At 34.6% G+C, this 19,625-nt stretch overlaps 1 protein-coding gene across 2 annotated transcripts; it reads right to left on the bottom strand.

The window, feature by feature from the left end:
* On the bottom strand, positions 1 to 6,251 carry LOC121250966 (probable serine/threonine-protein kinase At1g54610). 2 transcript variants are annotated; one of them, XM_041150235.1, is made up of 9 exons: positions 5,945 to 6,251; positions 5,004 to 5,873; positions 3,964 to 4,248; positions 3,305 to 3,622; positions 2,435 to 2,662; positions 1,749 to 1,849; positions 1,377 to 1,482; positions 720 to 1,181; positions 1 to 390 (listed from the first exon to the last, which is right to left on the bottom strand). In XM_041150235.1, the coding sequence occupies exons 2-9, from the start codon at positions 5,421 to 5,423 to the stop codon at positions 208 to 210; spliced, it is 2,103 nt and encodes a 700-aa protein (XP_041006169.1). In that variant the 5' UTR covers positions 5,424 to 5,873; positions 5,945 to 6,251; the 3' UTR covers positions 1 to 207. The 2 variants fall into 2 exon arrangements, with proteins under 2 accessions (XP_041006169.1, XP_041006170.1); XM_041150236.1 differs by having other exon boundaries at positions 720 to 1,178; positions 5,004 to 6,249.
* Between the last annotated feature and the right edge of the window lie 13,374 nt (positions 6,252 to 19,625).

Genomic DNA, 19,625 nt, shown 5'->3' with positions numbered 1-19,625 from the left:
TAACTTTAAACAATGACACTTTGATATCATTTTATATAGTGTGGGGTAGTTTAAAAAATTTCCAAAAAAAAAAGAAAAAAAAGGAAAAACAGAATCATAATTACAGAGAGTAAGATAGTTTTGATTGTGCTGAGTAGGAGACGATTATCCATGAGAGTGTTGGATGTCATTGCTTATCCAGAAGCCTAAAGGATTGGATATGAAGATTTACTTAGCTGCTACTTGCTTCCCATGAGAAGCAACTTTCTCCGCCCTCGTTTTGTCGAGTCGTGTTCGTCGATAAAATTCTTGGATCTCACGATCATGCTTTTTAAGCATCTGATCGACATTTTTTGATGAATTCAGTAAGGGGCCAGAGAGATATATCTTGCTTCCCCGCCCATGACCATGCTGAAACGACACATGAAAACGCATCTCGAGTTAGATAACCAGACTTGCTATGAGATGCTTGAAAAGTAAGTAGAAGAAAATCATAAATTGACCAGCAAAGTATGAAGCTCATCAACATACATGATGGGACACCATACTTATAATTTTCACAACGAAATTTTGGAAAAGTAGAAGAAAATTGGAATGAAGAAACTACAGAAAACCGTAACAGGCTGGGTTGGACAGAGTAAAATATATGTATGGATGTCTATTCCTGAGAAAATGTTGCTTAGAACTTGTGGCATGTACCTGAGCAATAAGTGAAGAAAAAAGCATGGCATGTAACTTACCAGAGACGGTTCTTTACTACAGGCCTTTCCATCTATCTGATGGAAATCTCCATCCAACTTCATGTGACGTTCATGATCCTGATTTCTGGACTCCAATTCCTTAATTGGGCCCGAAAACCTGCCAACGCGCTCAGTTGTATCTGGCTGTGAAGGACCAGGCTTTTCTTGGAGATCATCAGAAAACATGGTCCTCATAGCTACCAAACCAGATAATTTTGATAAGTTGGCTGCGGTTGAAACAGCTGGTGGATAATCAAGTTCTTTCCCATACTTTGTCCCTCCTGGCCCATGAACCAGTGGTCCTGAATGGGAAATGCTTTTAGGAAGATTCTCTGCTCTCACTTCTCTAATAGGTCGTGACCGTTTAGGTGGAGCAACCAGAAGACCTGAAACAGCATCCTCCCGATGAGGGTTGAACAATTCACTTCTGCTCTTTGAACCGGGTAGGACTTGCCTTCTCTGCATTAGAAATAATATTGGATAGAAGTCAGAGAAGAAACCACTGGTAGTTTAAAACTTGATGACTTCTAGAAAACAATAATAGAACGAGGCACATCATGAACTAATTTTGCAGACATTTTAGTAATGTTGCTTAATTTCAACCGGGATACGAAACATGTCCAAAACGAACTAATAAAAGGTCCCATTTCTCGTTACCTGCATTGACAGAGAGTTCACTTTTGATGCAGGAATTTCCTGAGAATCTTTTTGTCCTCTCCTTTCAAGGTCAACCTTCCGGTCCTGGCATCCTACATCTCCTTGCCTGTGAGAATAAATGAAAAAGTTATGAACACCACTCTTGGAAAACAAATAAGCCTCCCCTTTCACACAAATCAAGGTGGTGTCAAGGCATGCAGAAAACAATGCATCAATCCCTGAAAAGAGATTGCTGACAAATCTTTGCTATTATGAATTGAATCTGGACAATTAAAAGGTTTATTTAGAGGTGAGTTATCATCTTTCTACAAAACAATGCAGAACAATTATCATCTTATATTATCACAAAAACTGATTAACCTATAACAGTACCTTCTTGCTACTTCATCCCGCACTTTTGCATCAATCTCTTTGCTTGGAGGATATTTGGGCAAAGTTGAAGGATCACAAGCCAGCGGTTTTGTTTTAAAGAACTGTAAACATAATTACAAATTAAAATAGCTAACAAGTATTGCAAGCCTCACAATAATAGAAATGAAACAGGTAGCTCATCCAATATTAAATAGAAACAATGCATCAACAGCAAGAATATTCTAGATTTCCTCTTCTTTTGGGGGCTGGGCGGGGGAGGAGGGGGTTGTTTAGTGAGAATTGATGTTTCTCTAGTACCAATTATTGCTACTTTCTTTCCTTTGACAGAAAAAGATATTGAGAAGAAAATCCCAACATAGTTATAAAACTAAGCTCAATTTTCCCTTCTCTGTATTCCTCGGCTCTTTTATCAGGGCACAATTCTTTATCTTCATTGTAGAGGCCTTTAAGATAAGAGTGGAGGGAGAGAAAGGTTTCTGGCAGCAAGATAGATGGGAAAATTAACCTTTTAAGACCAAAATGCAAGAATTAGGAAAATATACAGAAAGAAATTAGAATCACATAATCTGCATTCATCATTCAGTGTTTCATAAAGAAGGACGTGCAGAAACAAGTTTCAGATCATTAACGGGCTCATTATCAACCAAAGTATTTTTACATCATTTCCCAGAGAAAAACCTGCATACCTCACTCTTTAGAGCAAAAGCTGAAGTTCCTCGATGTGCAGGTTCTATGGAAAGCAAAGTCTCAATAAGCCCCAATGCAGCAGCTGGCAAATCTTTGAATGTTTCTGCTACACATCTTCTATAAGGCTGTGTCGGCCAGAAGAATGCTGAATTTGGTAACCGCAATTTTCTCCCGTAGTCCTCGGTAGGTGAGCCACAAAGCTTAAAAATCTTATGCAATTGCTCAACCTACAAGAAATACAGAAATAAAGTCATGGGCACCAATTACATGACACAAACATGCTGATTTCTGAAAACTCAGAACAGCGAATCTACACAAGTTTGTGTGTGTGTGTGTGTGTGTGTGTGTGTCATGGGAGACATGAAAACTCACAACTTCACCATAAAATGAGTATGGTGAAATTGTACTTGTGAAGGACAGGCAAAACAAATTTTGCAATGACAACAACAATATTTTTATAAATGATAGGTGGACATCATCTAGCACAATCCAAAAAGTGATCCTGGTCATAGATACATATAGAGTTCAACGAAAACCAGATAGATAAATGGGATTGACTGGCGAAATGCAATTTGAAATGACTCCATTTCCATGTCATCCCTAGCCCTGCACAAGCCTAAAAACATGCACTCAAGCTTAAATTTCCTATTCAAGTTAAATTAAAATAAGGTTGCAGCATAGGGATAGATCTCTCCATCCCTTTCTTTTTCTGATCTTTTTTTTTTTTTTTTTTTTTTTATTATGTATGCTTCAGTTTATGGTAATTCCAAACAATATTTTTCACTTTCCATAGTAACAATTTGAGGCAGAAGGTTGTAGAAGGCATCAATAATGTGTGACTTGTTAAAATAGGTTCCTAATCATTTTACCTCTGTTTTTCCTGGCAAGATAGGCTTGCCAGTGTATAGTTCCCCCAGTATGCAACCAGTACTCCATAGGTCCACCGCAACTCCATAATGAGAAGCTCCAAGTAAAAGTTCTGGTGGTCGATACCAGAGAGTGACCACACGGCTTGTCAGTGGAACACTGTGATGAGGGTCATAAGAAGTAGCCAAGCCAAAATCCGCAATCTTCAAAATGCCACGATTGTCAAGAAGAAGATTTGAACCCTTTATGTCACGATGCAGGACACCATGGCTATGACAATGATCAAGTCCACTTAGAAGTTGCTGCATGTAACATTTAATCTAACAGAAAAAACAAACATTAGAATTTTGACATCATAGCAGTCAAGGGCACTGGTACATTTAACCCAACAGAAAAAACAAACATTAGAATTTTGACATCATAGCAGTCAAGGGCACTGGTGCTTCAATCTAAAGGCAATAAATATTATAAAAATTTCTCACCAAAATAGCTTCAAAATATTTGGTTTTGGGCAAAAACCTGTGAAAGATAAATGCCTCCCGAGAAAACTTTGTGTGTAGAAATCTCAACACTCCCGAGAAAACTTTGTGTGTAGAAATCTCAACAATAAGTACCATATTAAACAGAAGTCTGGGATTAACCTAAAATTCATTTATGATACCTGAGGTTCTGAGAACTTTATGCCAGGGCTCGATGCAAGCCCTGTAAGATCATGCTCCATATACTCAAAAACAAGGTATAAACTTCGAGACATTTGAGATGTGATCAAGCCTTCCAGCTTTATTATATTTGGATGATCAAGCCTTCGCAAAATGATGATCTCCCTTGCCATGAACTTGACACTCTCACAGTCAAGATTATCAAATCGTACTTTTTTCAGAGCAACTATTTTATCATGGATAACATCGCGAGCCTTGTAAACATTACTATAAGTTCCTTGGCCAATCTGCAAAAAGGATTTGCCATCACACATGAAATCAAATCGTGAACAATAATCTCAAGACAGAGAACAGTAAGAAGATAGAGAATCGTGATAAAGACTTTAGATACAGAAAGTAGTTTTGACAGCCAAATTCTAATTCCTGTTACATAAGATATAAAAAGAGTACGGTACAATGAAGTGGTTCATGAAGCAACAACACAAATTCTAGTCAATCCATTTCATAGAGATAAGATTATATTGATCAAAGGGATTTCTGTTTATCATTTTTAATTTAGATTGCATGTGTACTGGGTGGTCCTACGCTGTACTGAGTATACTCTTGAGTATAGACTCATTATTGAGGAAATATAGATTTTCCGAATTACTACATATTCTCTAGTTAATGATAATAAGACATGGTTTCTCTAGGCATGAAGAAGCATGCAAGATTTTATAAAATCAACAAATCATCCAAATGGCCAATTGGTTTGATTCTTTATCAGATGGTTGAATATAGACTTTTTTCACTGCATACCTTTTCCCTCTTCGTACTTTTTCCTAAAGGTTCAAAATAAACAGGAAAATATAGTATGAAACTCGAGCCAAGACCGCCAAAGATGTAATAAAATTAATCTACACAAACTAGCAATCAAGGATGAAAGGATGTTTTCCAGGATATGTTCATTTGCTGCAAGTATTGTGAGAGTATTCACTAGTCAACACCACTGGTGAGACTTCAAGAATGTCAATTGAGCATCAATTGAAGAACAATAACATACTTTTTCTAGCTTTTCAAAAGTATTTGCACTCCGTGGTACCCATCCCTTGATTGCTTCCCCCGCCGCGTTAGAAAGCCATGCCGGCCACCCTGCCGCAATCTGCTCACCACTCGTGGCCTTTGGTACCCTTCCCACGCGCGGGTGATCAGTCACCAGGGCTTCAGATGTCTCTCTTCTCTTCATAATCTGATCATCATGAACCCGAATCGAACCATTGGCTTTCTTATCAATGCGCATGCCTTTCAATTCATCACTGTGCAATCGCAGTCTATCATTAACCCTTATTCCATCATGTCTTCTGGAAGAATTCACTCTTAAATCCGATGATCGTTTACTCAAAGAGGATGATTTCTTCATCGAGCTTTCCTGGCTATCTCTGTCTTGGACAGCCGAAGAAGCCTTTGTACACATGCAACCCATGTTGCACTTTACACCGCAAATCAGTTAACCAACAAGACTTTTCTTGTCACAGTCACAGACACAATTCTCCTCCTAAAATCAATAACAAACTTCCTAAAACTCCCAGATTTCAGTAAACCAGCAATACCTTTCTCCTTCACTGACACAAATCTCCTCCTAAAATTCAATTCCAACCTTCCTAAAATTTCATTTCTCCACCATACCCATTAATAACAATCTTGACATATAATCAACTACAAATATAAGCTTCTTTCAGTAATTCAAGCTTTCTCCCAATACCCAATTCATCAAATATAATAAACCTGGCATGCTCTTATTCAAACCTTATCAAAGCCTCAAATTTTTTGAATGATTGACTTTCACGAAACCAAAAACCCAAGCTTCTTAATTTTTATTGAAAATTCAAAACTGAAACAATACGCTATTCACCCAATAAAAATGCCTTCAAACCTGCAAAGACCAGTTAATCTCAAAAACAAAGAGAAATACGAGAAAACCCAGTGCAGTGATGTCGACAATACCTTGAAAACCCATTTCAAAGTTAGGAACTTTAGGAAGAGAGAGGCATAGACTTTAGTTGCCAGGAAAGAGCGTCTTTATTAGGATTGGTTTTTTATTGTTCAACGCGTATGCATTATGTAATATGAATATATAAATATATGTTCCACTATTAACAAACGGCCCGCGCCGGCTGTTTTCTCAGTCAACAGAATGATTCAAAACCCTCTCTCTCTCTCTCTCTCTCTCTCTCTCTCAACGGCTGATCAGCTCCAAGCGAAGAGTCCGCTTTTTTAAACCATGTTTTTGATCTTTCCACTTCTGTTTTGATCTCATCAAAATTCTTTTTTTTATTTTTGGGAAACATTTATTACTCCACACTCCACGTTTAATAAAAAATATCCATTTTTTATAAAAAAATTATAAATATAAAATATAAAAATAAATAGTGACCGAAAATTATTTAACTTTGATCTTATCACAGGAATTTTTGCATAGCATTCATCTTTGATCTTATCATCAAACTTTGAAAATAAATTGAACTTATTTCCAAGAGATATTTTACCATAAAATAAACTACCTGTCATTTACATTGGAAATAAGTTAGGCCATAGGATTAAAAAAAAAAAAAAAAAAAAAGCTTAGGCCAAAAATAACATCTTCTAAGAATTAAGATAGTTTTTTTTTTTTAATTTTTTTTTATTTATAAAGACTTAAATCCAAACTAATCTTGTGAATACGTGCAATGAAATATTTGTCTAGTGTTAAATTAGATAACAAAAGGTATGATCGAAATATTAGTAATTTACTCTTTGCTTTAATTTATGCAATTATTGTTCTCAAAATTTAAAGATATTTTCACCCAAATGCAATTATCTAGATTCTAAAATCCCAAAAAAATTAAAAATAAAAATCGTTATTGCCGAGTCGACTGATCGAAGTCAATTTAGGTTTGATAAAAACAACATTATCACGTCCGAAATGTCCTTAAACTTGTTTCATGTTTGGATAAGGACAGACTTATTTTGTTGGGTCAATAAATCCTTTCTACCCGTATAGTTTTTTTAAGTATTTTTGTTCAAATTCACGAGGGTTGAACAGGCTAATTTTTCTTAACTCATATTTGGATTGAAAAATAAAACCCCAAAATACATACATATATATATATATATGGAAAAGGATTTATACACAACATTTTTTACAATACTTTACACAACTATATTTTAAATTAGGAGTCTTTTTATAAAACATCTTATAAAAATAACATCATTTTACAAAAATATCCTCATTTTATAATATTATTATATAAAATATTGTATAATATATTGTGTGTATATCATTACTAATATATATACATATATATTAGCAGTGGGGCCAACGTGCTAGGCACATTTGTCCCATTGAAAGAAATATATATGTGGATCATATATATAGATTTCTTCAAGTGATAAATATTTTCAAATTAAAATAGATTGATAGATAGTTTACAGACAATCAACTTGATGGGTCAACATATAGACACCATTAACTACTTCTAATAAACAACTAAATCATATATGCTAGGGTGCCGCATGCAACCAGAACATCATATAAAACATCATAGGAAGGTGATGAAGTAGGCTATAGTTCATTTATTGGTCAATAAAATAAAAGAGAACAAAATAATGATAGAGTGGAATATAAAAATTTAAATATTAATAGTCACTTTCTTAACTTATAAATTAAACAAAAAAATTAAACAAAAAAAAAGTAAATAGATGATAAGAGAATAATAAGCCTAATTATCCTTAACAAATTATTTGGTCATACAAACGTACCTGCTGGTTTTGTTTTGCTGCCATGGGACAACGAATGCTTTTTTTTTTTTTTTTTTTTTTGTGGAAACGTGACAACAAATGCATGAACTAAAATTTCAGATAGCTAGATTACGATTTTGTCCTTACTTTTGCATTTTATTTTCCATGTGCACTTCTGTCAGCCACTGTTATTACACCTTTACCCCTATTTCATTTGTTATGTGCTTTGTTTCTTCCGCTAATGCCCTCTTCCATGTGAGTATTATTACATTTTTATCCCTTATTACATTTTTATTCCTTATTATTGATGCCTGATAGACTTCTCCATCTCTTTTGTAAAGTTCTATTCATACAGGGGTATAAACAGAATGAAAGATATCAAATAAAATTTACTACTCATTTCTGTTCACTTACCGGTAACCTTTTTTAAGTATAAAGAGATATATACATATATATATATATATATGCACACACTTGAGATCTTAGGGCTATGTGTTTGGTGGCATTATGGTGGGTCAACATAGACAATCGCGTACAAAAACGTGAATCATTCGATGTGGCCAATATAGTCTTAAAGAATATGATTTCTTTCTTTACTTTAATACACCGATTTTAGGACTGCATACCCATCTTTCCTTTCTTCCTCCTCCTCCTCCTCCTCCTCCCTTCTTTTCTTTTTTTTTTTTTTTTTTCCTTATTGGCATTTTCCATAATTTAATTTGATTGAGTAGAATAAGAGTTGGTAAAAGAAATAGCTCAATAAAAATAAAAGAGCAATGCTACTTTAAAATAAAAAAAAAAAAATTTCATCATCATTCACGTTTATTAATCTAATATATTTTAAATGACTTCACATATCGACTACTTAAAATATGTGATATTAAAATTGATAAAATTTAAAAGATGAATTTTATGCATCAATACTATTTATTTTCATACTCTACATCTATAATTTTTTTTTCATAAGATATGAATATGTTTTTCATAAAATGTGAGATATGAGACAGTAAATAATAACATTTTTTAAGTAAAAAATAGGGATACCTAGTTGAATGATTAATGTCTAACGAGGGTTTGTTTTGACCGTTCAGATGATTAGGACGTCTGGGAGGACCATTTTCTATCATACCACAGTACGGCTATACTTTCCAAGATATTGCTATTGAGATTGCTAGGAGTTCCATGTCTTTGGTACCACAACCATGTGACACATGTATCCAGACAAACTGCCCATGCATGTGGAAGATTTTATGCGGCTTTTGGAATTGGAATAATAAGATATTCATCAAGTCATGTAGAGTTAAGAATGGGGATTTCTACGAACCTTCTTCCTTGCTCTTTTGCTGAATACACTTTTATCTTCATGAATTATTTTAAACATTCATTATATGGACAAAAAGGACTAATATAGCTAACCCAATTATTTTTCTTTTTTATGAATCATTTTACTTGCAAGACTGTGTTGAGAACGCACCATTCTCACTGCTAATTTGATAGGATTTGATTTGTAATATAAATTTAAAATTAGATTATCTTATAAATTAAATCCTATCATATCGATATATAGCGTGAATGAGTGTATTCCTAACTCTTTGATAACAAGTACAATTTTTGTTTTGTACCTCCAAATTCATAAAACATGTTACAAAGTAATGCAACTATATAGTACATGTGGAACAAAAAATTGCCCCTCCTTTATACACAAAAAAAAATAAATAAATAAATAAATAAATAAATCTTGCATAGTCTCTTGCACCACTAGAGTTATGGGGAAAGATAATGGGCCATTTCAATTGAATTTGATGATTTTAAGCAACCAAAGCGGGCCACAGAAGCTATGAATTCAACCTATGCATTGAGTGCAAGTTTGATTTTGGACTTTATTTCTTCTTACGTCTCTCTCTCTCCCTCTCTCTCTCTCTCTCTCTATATGGGTCCTGCTACCGATAGCTAAACCGGTGAGAGTAAAAAAATTTATTTTAACTTTTCTTTTTTATACATATTTTGTAAACATCTTTAAATTTATTTTTTTTAATAAAAAATATAAATTCATTAATAAATACTTCCTTAACCATTAAGTATTTAAAAAAAAAAAAACTAGTATCGGTCGATTTTGGAGTCCAATTCATTAGTCCCAGCATTTTCCTATATATAATGATATCATTTACTCAAAGGTTATTTTCATTTTTATATAATAGAATGATAAGAGTTAATCTGGCATTTGCTTTAATATTAAATAAATCGTATAATTGTACGAATATAATGTATGGACTCAAATATGAGAAATATCAGCCTTGGTTTTTAGATTTTTTTTTTATTTGTTAAATTAGCTTTTTTTAATAAAGCAAATTTTTTGCATATATTTCTTGTTCAAGAAAATAAAAGAGAGTCATTGTATTCTTGAATTGTCGTCGGAACCCATCAATTATGTAGCATAATTTAATGCGGAAGATTTAAATGTGTAAAATTTAACAATATAGATAGTGCAGAAGACAATATAAAGTAGAATGAGAGAAAAAGAAAAATTTTATTCATTATTTTTATATCACACATTACACATAATTTTTTTTTATTAAATATACAATATATAGATAATGAATAGAATAACTTAATTAATTTAAAAAAAATAAAAAAATATATGATATATAGTATGTGAGAATAATGAATAAGTTCTCGTTTGTTTTCAAGAAATTTTTCAACTCATCTCATCTCATCTCATATTATCTAATCATTACAATTTTTTTAAATTTTAATACAAAATAAAATAAATAATTTAATTTTTTTAAATTTTAAAATAAAAATAATATTAAAAATATATTTTAAAAATATTTTATTCAACTTTTTAACTTTAATCTTAATTTAACCCAACACATTTTATTTTATCTGCAAAAACAAACAAAAAGATGAGATTAACCGGCTACAGGTACAAAATCGTTTCAAGGAATTCCAAACATTGCCGACATACAAAAACCCGCCAAACTCAACTGCCACGATGCACGTCCCAATAAAATCCCCAACCGTCAACCGGAGCCTACTCTTGGAATCGTGATTGGACAGTTGAGTTTTTATTTTTATTTTTTTTAAATAGCACTTATAAATATCGATATTCTGTCAATCGTGAAGTACGTAAGCGTTATACAGTCACGTTAAAAAAGAATAGAATTTATTATTAAAAAAATTAATTTTCTTTTCATGTGGATCTCATATTTATTCATTTTTTTCAAAATAATTACGCAGAACTTAGACACTCATAACTACAACTATTACCTCTTTAAAAAAACTATTTGTACCGTAGACGGAATCTATGCAAATTCTTATATAAACAATAATGCTATCTATAAATTTAAGAACATCTAGTTTGGAGAAGGATGGTCAAAATTTGGATAATTTGTACTTAAAAAGTACAAAGACCTCACATTAGGTTGGATATATCTAAAATAATTTAGATTTCAACTACATTGCTTAGTCAAAGATAGAATGGTTCATCAAATATTAAAATATTAGTTTTTCACTCTGAGCAAACATTAAAATACTAGTTTCTCACTCCAAGCAAAAATACTATTTGGTTTGTAATTAAGAAATTTAAATAAAAATTTAGATGAGTTTAATCAAATATTTTTTGTTATTGACATTAAATGACTTTAGAAAATATGATTTTTTTTAATATTAATTTAATTAGAATATAATTATTATTAACATTTAATTGGTAGAACTGCAAAATGTGATAAAAATAAATTAAATAAAAAAATTATTAAATTAATAATATTTTATTATTATATAAAGAGTGAATGGATAATCTAATATGGAGATTGAATTTAAATGGAATATTCAAATATAAAGAAGTACGACATTGACTAAATTTTGAAAATGAATTTAGCCAAACCAATGAGGATGCTCTAAGTTAGGTAAATTTTATGCAATTTTTTTTAAAAAAATTGTGACTTACATGTGATTTATGATGTGTCCTATTTTATTTTAAAAGAATTATTCAAAATTCGTATATTACATTTTCATTGTATAATAATAGGTCATGTGAAAACCAATTTGCAAGTGATTTTGTTTTTTTTTTTTTTTTTTGGAACCTTCCATCCCAATTTCAGGTTGGGTTTTCTGATGATCTGTTGCACGCATCAAAATCCTTTATTATAATAAAACATAAGCTGGTTGTTCAAGCATTAAAAAAAAAAAGTAGGCAGCTAACTCTTTGAACTTATGGTTTTTGTTCTTGATCATCAAGTGGTTCATCGATCTGGATTCATGGATTTCTAGGCTCTATTGATCAGTTTTGTTGTTATAATAATTAGGCCCTAATAATTTGATACCGGAGTAGTAGACATCGTGCATGGCACGAGTGAGTTCAAATCATAGAACAAGTAATAAAATTCCTCATGTTTTTCGAGATGTTTGTCATTGGAAAAATGCTAGTACGTTGCATGACTGTGCCAGTTCATTTTGACTATTCATGTATTTAAATTATTTTTTACTTAATAATTAAGGAATTGATTTTTAGTGTATTGGTATATTTTTTTATTTTTTAAAATATTTAAATATGTTAAGAAAATGTAAAAGTAAAAAAATAAAAATAGAGATTTGTGCTAGTGGGCACGCCCAACGGTCAAACCTAGGCGGCACGCTAGCACTGCCCTTGTCATGAATAGCTCAATTTTGGGTTTGATCCATACTGATTGTTTCATTTCAACTAATATTATGAAGTTGGGTTTTGATCAATACTTAGATTAGCTCTTGGGATATAATCATAACAACCTTAGTATATCTGGTTTGATCACTCCAAAATTCTTGATATAAAGTGTTGGTTCCTTCCACATCTTTGTGTTTAATTAGATGGCTCCTAGAAGGATGTATTTAATTTGAGAGGAGGCTTAATTAATTAAGGTATTTGGTTGGGACTCGCCTAGACAAACGGACCTGGTCGGGGATACAATGTCAGTGCTCTTATGGGTTTTCTTTCTTAGTGTATAAACTCAAAGCGGAGACTATAACCAGCCATTTGTAATGTGAGACGTTATGGATTATTGGAGAGTGAGCATACAGATGTAATATGCATGAGGGAATATATTTTAAATGCATGGATGCCGTTAAAAAATAGGATTGAATTTGTCTATAGTTTCCTAGTTTTCTTGCCTACCTCTGAAAGTTATATATGCAAATAAGTTAATAAAGAAATATTTTTTTTTTTTAAGTAACAGAGCCATTTCTATTCAAACTGTAAAATCACTGATTACAAAGTTTCTCTTTCTCCATACAACTGGATATAAAAACAGGAGCCTCTTCTATCCACACTTTTTCAGCGTCTAAGTGCTTTTGCTAGCGTATGTGCTACTGTATTTTTTTTTTTTTTTTCTCTATATACAAACTGCACCAGCCAATCAGTTCTACCATATAGAAATTTCTTTATATCTTCGATAACGCTCCCACAGTATGAAAGGTCTTCATTCCCATCATTTACTGCATTGATGATAATTTGTGTATCCCCTTCTAAAATCACCATGCTAGAATTTAAATCCTTGTAAATTTTCATAGTTTTCCATAAAGCATAGCTTTCTACTAAGGTTAGTTGATGAACATTGCTTCTTTGATCACACTACAGTCATCATCTCCCCTTTCTCATCTCTGATGATGATCCCTATCCCCATCTTCCTGGTTTTTTTTATCTAGAGCTGCATTCCAATTCGCCTTCACAAAGTTCTTCCCTAGTTTTTTTTCATTGCTGCTCATTCCTTTCTACATTTGTTGATCTCTTAGAGCTCATTGAGGGCTATTGAGCTAACTGGAATTCTTGTAGTCCTTCCCATGCTAGTCTGATCACTCTATTAGGACTATGGAACTTATTTTCAAAATTGAACTCATTCCTTCTAAACCATAAGCTTGTCATGATTGATGTTGTTTCTTCCAATTCTGACTTTTTAAGCTTCTCCATCAACTTTTCTCATAGCTTAAGCAAGTCATCTTCTGTAATCCTCCACTTTTGAATTGGGTTCAAAGCCACCGCCCAAACATCATTTGATGCAGGCCATTGACATAATACATGCTCCTCATCTTGTAGGATGATAGGGCATTAAGGGTCTTCTACAATTTTTTTGTTGAACTAGTTCCTTCTTGTGGCTAGCAAGTCATTCCCTGCTTTCCATAAGAAAAGCTTCACTTTCTCAGGTACATTTAGGTCCCATAAGTTCTTCCATCTACGGTTCATCTCATTCTCCCCTAATGATTCACCTTGTAAGGCATTTTTCCTTCCAACTTACACATAGTATGCACTTTTAACTAAGAATAATCCATTTTTAGAGGGACCCCAGATAAGCTTGTCATCTATGTTCATTCTACTTAGAGGAATACTTCATATTTGATCTACCTCCTCTTTCTTAAAAATATTTCTTATCAGATCTTCATTCCACTCACTGCTTTGTTGTTGTATGAGTTCCTTTACCCTTGCATCTCCATTCAAAATCGATATATGGGATAGTACACTCAAAGATCAAAGGGAGGATAACCACTTGCGACCCCTGATCTGGATACTATTGTCATTTTCCACCCTCCATCTCAGACCCTCTTTTAGTAACCCAATGGTTTCTCACATGCTCCTCCAAATTAAAGATGGTTTATTACCCAATTTTACCTCCAACAGAGATGATGATCTATAGTATTTTTCTTTAAAAACCACAGCAGCCATGGTGTTTGGGTTCTGGATAAACTTCCATCCCCGCTTGGCTAACAAGGCTGAGTTGAAGCTTTCAAAGTCCCTAAACTCCAAACCACCTTTCCCTTTCTGCTTACCCATCTTCTCCCAACATCTCCACTACACATTACTATCTTTTTTTTTTTAATTTCCCCACCAAAATCTTAAAAACATTACATTTGGTTCCTTGCACAGATTTCTTGGGAGCTTGAACACACTCATAGTGTAAGTGGTGATTGCTTGTAACACTGCCTTTATCAAAATTTCCTTTCCTGCTAAAGAGAGAAAAATGTTCTTCCAGTTACTTAATTTCTACCACACTCTCTCTTTATACACCTGAAGGTATTATATTTTGATTTTCCTATCATAATTGGTAGGCCTAGATACTTCTTATAGCTTCCACACACTATATAGCCCCCCTTCCTTTAAAATCTTCCTTTTGTTTTCAACTTTTGTGTTGGTATTAAAGAAAACAACAATTTTTTCTTTATTCAAAAATTGGTCAGAAGCTTTCTCATACCTCATAATCATATCTTGCAATTTAATCCATTCGTCCACTCTGGCTCTTCCCAATAGCACACAATCAGCCGGAAACATCAAGTGGTTTATTTTGGTTCCCCCTTGCCACTATTACACCTCTTGTGGCACCTGTGAGATCAGAATTATTAAGCAAAGAGCTTAAGCCTTCTGCACATATTTATGTTATTTACAAGATTGATGTATAATATTCTACTTATTATGGAATCGTTTATCTTCTCTCTTATATAAAAAGCGTGGATGTGTTTCGAATTTCACAACCTCGATGCCCTTGTTCTAGTCTCAAAATTACGAGTCCAACTTTCTATGGATGTATTTCAAATTTGAATTAACCCATTTGCCCCCACTTTGGTCTCAAAATTATAGGTTCAATCATACTTTAATATTCGGACAATTAGTTTCTTCCTTTTTACCCCTCTTTCCAACCGTTCAGGTAACTTAATGGCAGGGATTTTCTATCATTCCATAGTTTTTCCAGTGTACAACTTGCTCAGTACCCTCATTTCGCGCTTTGGATTTCAGAGGTTTGTTGGGTTCGGTGTTAGGGCAAAGGAAAGATCTTCGATCACAACCTGTGGCCAGGTCATTCCTACGCTACAAACCAGGTAATACCCGGTGGACCAACGGGAAGATCTGCTCCATATCTCCTCGTCGTTCATGTACTGATCTTTTTGCTATCTCCCACCGGTCACCTTTATCAACTTTCATCTACCTAAGGAATGGTCGCGGATATAGCCATCCCCTCCTTCAATTTCCAACCTTTTCAAGTTTATATGTTGGGCACATGGTGAGGTGAGAGTCTTGTTCTCTTCAATCAATTGTTGTCTTCAAATTTATATGTTGGGCACATGGTGAGGTGAGAGTCTTGTTCTCTTCGAATCAATTATCGCCACTCTGCTCTTCCTGAGAGGTGAAGAAAAACTATGTCTCTTTTGGGGTTAATTTGTCTCCTTTTGTCTCTCATTGATGCAACCGAATATGGTTTTAATAGAAAGTCTGATCGCATAGCCACATATTATTTTCTGCTTTTGTCCACATCCTTGACGGTTTGGTTTTGGAATAATGATCTCTTTTTCTTGGAAATCATTATTTTCTGCCGGTGCCTATTATATTTTCAGGTCACATTGAGTTTGACGATTGTTATTCTTTCTTGCAACTATTTTATTATTGCATTGATTTTGCATCATCTCCTAGGAGGTAAAAAATGGGCAAAAGCCTTGCTTTCACTTGAAGAGATATTGTGATTGTTATTTGTTAATAATATGTTATTTGGTAGTATTGTTTGTTCTTTTTTCCCTTTGTCGCAAAAAGGAAAAGTGCTTACCACCTTGATGAGCAACATGGAAAAATCATAGTGCTCGCTATCTTGGGGAACCCATGGCCGGAGTTCGAGCTCACCACTCTATGTAGCGAGCGGGTACTAAGCTCACCTCACAAACAGAAGGACAACCCACAAGCATGGAGCCCCCGAGCTTAAAGCCCACCTACTCACAATGCACAAAGCAGACAACGAAAAGTGCTCATCATGATTGGCATATGCATACACAAGATACTTGCAGGTTGGAGGGAAAAAAAAAAAAGGGATACTGATAAATTTGAAGAACAAGTGGCACATTCCCTCCCTTCACCTAGAAGTGAGTAGCACGAGAATAAAAATGCTCGTCACCTTGGTGAGCAACTTGCATAAAACACAATGCTTCTTATCTCTACAGGCACCATGAAGGAGCATGAAGTAAGGGTACTATCCCCCCCCCCCTCCGGGGGTGCCCCTGTCCCACTCCCGCATGGGGGGACAGTTTGGGCCCCTAGACCCCAGCACCACACGACCATCTGCCCCACCTTGCCCATCGCCACATCTAGCAAAAACCAACCAGAAAAAGCCATAAAATTCCAAAACAACAGGAAAAAAATTCACAAATATATCATCCAAGAACAAATACAATAAAGTACAAAATAAAAACAGTCAAACACAGTGACACACAGGAAAAAAAATTAAAATCACGGCCCACAGCAAGACCACGGCGTGGTCGTGAGTTTGAGCAAAGGAACTACAACCACGAATGGTCGTGGGTTTGCGAACAAACCAACGACCATTTATGGTCGTAGATCCACAACCACGCTTCAAGAATGTGAAGAAAAACTAAAAATAGGAAAATGATGAGGAGGAGGAGAGAACAACAGAGAGAGAGAGAGAGAAAGAAGAGAGGGGAGGAGAGGAGATGACTGAGAAGTTAAGGACAATGAAGGGAGAGAGGGAGGGAGAGGGAGAGAGAGAGAGAAGAGAGGAGAATGATTTAGGATTTTCTGATTTATTTACTAATTTGTAAGTATAAAACGACGTCGTTTTATACTTACGAATTTGTTACATATATATATATATGAATTTGGGTCAGACCGAGGCCTAGTTTAGACCCTGTCCCCTAGTATCAGCCCACATGCCCCTGTCTACAAATGGGGGCCGAGTGAGGTGGTGGGTGGGTGGCAGCCCCGCCACCCACCCTAGCATGAAGCTCGTCACCTCAGCAAATATCATGAAAGAGCATGAAGCTCAACCCCACGCAAACATTACTGAGAGCAAAAGTGCTTGCCCCTAGATGAGCATTATGCATAGCAAAATATATCATATGCTTTCTTGTTTGAGTTGTTCCAAAATAGATGAGTCTTTCGAAATATGTAAGCATTTCAATTAGAGAAAATATTCTCACTGGTTATTCCACTAATGCCCAAATAACAACGCCCAATGTTGTCCTGCCACGTAGTCCACCCATGGAGAAACTAATAGACCGCGACAAATAGTATAATTCTACTATTGCAGTCTACAATCCCAGACCCTCCCATCCACTGCCAGGAACATTCACCACAGAAGGCCACCACCAATCTCGACCCACCCCTGTGCTCCTCTCTCCCCTCCACCACCAAGAACGTAGACAACGGAAGGCCCTCCCTCGACCCAGATGGAAGGCCACTCAACCTAGACCCTCCCTCGACCCAGACCCGTGCTCCATTGTCCCATCAACTGCCAGGAACCTCTCTCCTTTCACGACTATTGCGACGGTAAGTCATTTTTTCCTCGCTTTTGGAAAATAATTTGTATGAAATTTGGGTTGAGAAATCATGAATTTTGCGGTTATTTAATTGAAGTCAGTCACGAATTTGGGTTGAGAAATCACAAATTTTGCGATTATTTAATTAAAGTCAGTCACGAATTTGGGTTGAGAAATCACTATTTTTGGTGGGCCATGAATACAAAAAAAAAATGGTTTTGAATAAGTTGACCATTTAGATACAAATAAAAGCTAGAATTGAAACTGTTATCGAATTTTACAATCCAAAGTTGTTATGGAAGGTGAGAATGGCATATCTCATAAGTTGGAGTAGACTACAATTCATGGGAGGGGATCCTTGTTGGGTTCTTTGAGTCATGGATGAGCAGAATAAAAGGCTAACAGAAAATGTCAACTCAGAACATTCTCAACTGGTAAAAGTGTGAAAGGATGTTCATTGTTGTAAAGGTCTGGAATCTGGATGATAATCATATCTTACATGAAAACAATCAATTTGCTTAGATGAATGAGTATAATCCAGCCATGTCTACTCTAAACAACTCCTACAAAGATACATTTCCGAAATAAATAAATAAATAAACTAAAAAAACAAACCATTTCACCGATGGAGATAGACAGAGGAGGACGATGGTGATCTGGTTGCGGCGGCGAAATGGTCCCTACGGCAACGAGTGGTTGATGGTGATGGCAAGAAAAAATCATAGTGGCTACGAGTGGAGAAAGAAATCGTCGTGAGTGAGTGAGCTGAGAGGAAAAATGAAAACAATAAGAGATGCGGCTCATGAGAAAGAAATTGCAAGTTTTCTTTAAGGTAGAAATCCTGCGATGCAGCGCATTAACTCACTGTGAAGAGTACTTACGTGCCTAGCTGTTATTGGTGGTTGTTAATCCCAAGAGAACAGCACATCCACTCCAAAGCAAACTTGTTTCAATTAACTTCATGTATTAACATTAAATATGAAGTCACATTTTTTGCAAATAATTTACCCTTCTTGGAAACATAAAGAGTGTTCATTTTCATAGAACTACACATTTTTATCTATCATGAAAAAGATAGCATTACATGTAGTAATAATATTGATTGTCACTTTTTTGGAGTTTTCAATTTAGTTTTTGGTGTCTACTCAGATTATTTTGGTTATGCTAGGCTTATTTAGTCCCTTGAAAAATGATACAATAGCAAACGATTATTCTCATTGTGAGTTCATAATGAGCCTGTCTTGCAGTTGCTTCCTCTTTGTTTGGTATTAAACTGACATAACAAAAAAGAAGGTGATGAAATGAATGTTTATTGTGAGTTAACTTCCTATGCTCAACTTGGTTGTATTTTGCTCAACTATTTTTGTTTTTTATTAAAAAAAGAGAAAGAAATATCAGTTTACCCATTTGGGGTTCTCTTTTTGTTTGCAAGGAAAGGAGCATAAGGTTGTGATGGACCTAATGACTAATGGTTGCATTATGTTTGTTGTTTTTCCTCTTCCTAATTCAAAATTTTCAACTCGATTACAAGACTAAATTAGACATAAAAGAAAGATGGGATAGAATTCTAGAGGACAAGACATAAAGTAAGAGAAAGTGACTTGAAAAGGGAAAGAGGCAACAAGTTATTGAG

The sequence above is a fragment of the Juglans microcarpa x Juglans regia genome, chromosome 2D (assembly GCF_004785595.1).
Source record: "Juglans microcarpa x Juglans regia isolate MS1-56 chromosome 2D, Jm3101_v1.0, whole genome shotgun sequence".
In the NCBI taxonomy this organism is placed as follows: domain Eukaryota; kingdom Viridiplantae; phylum Streptophyta; class Magnoliopsida; order Fagales; family Juglandaceae; genus Juglans; species Juglans microcarpa x Juglans regia.
Note: the sequence above shows the minus strand (reverse complement) of the source record. Positions and strands in the feature narration are given on the sequence as shown.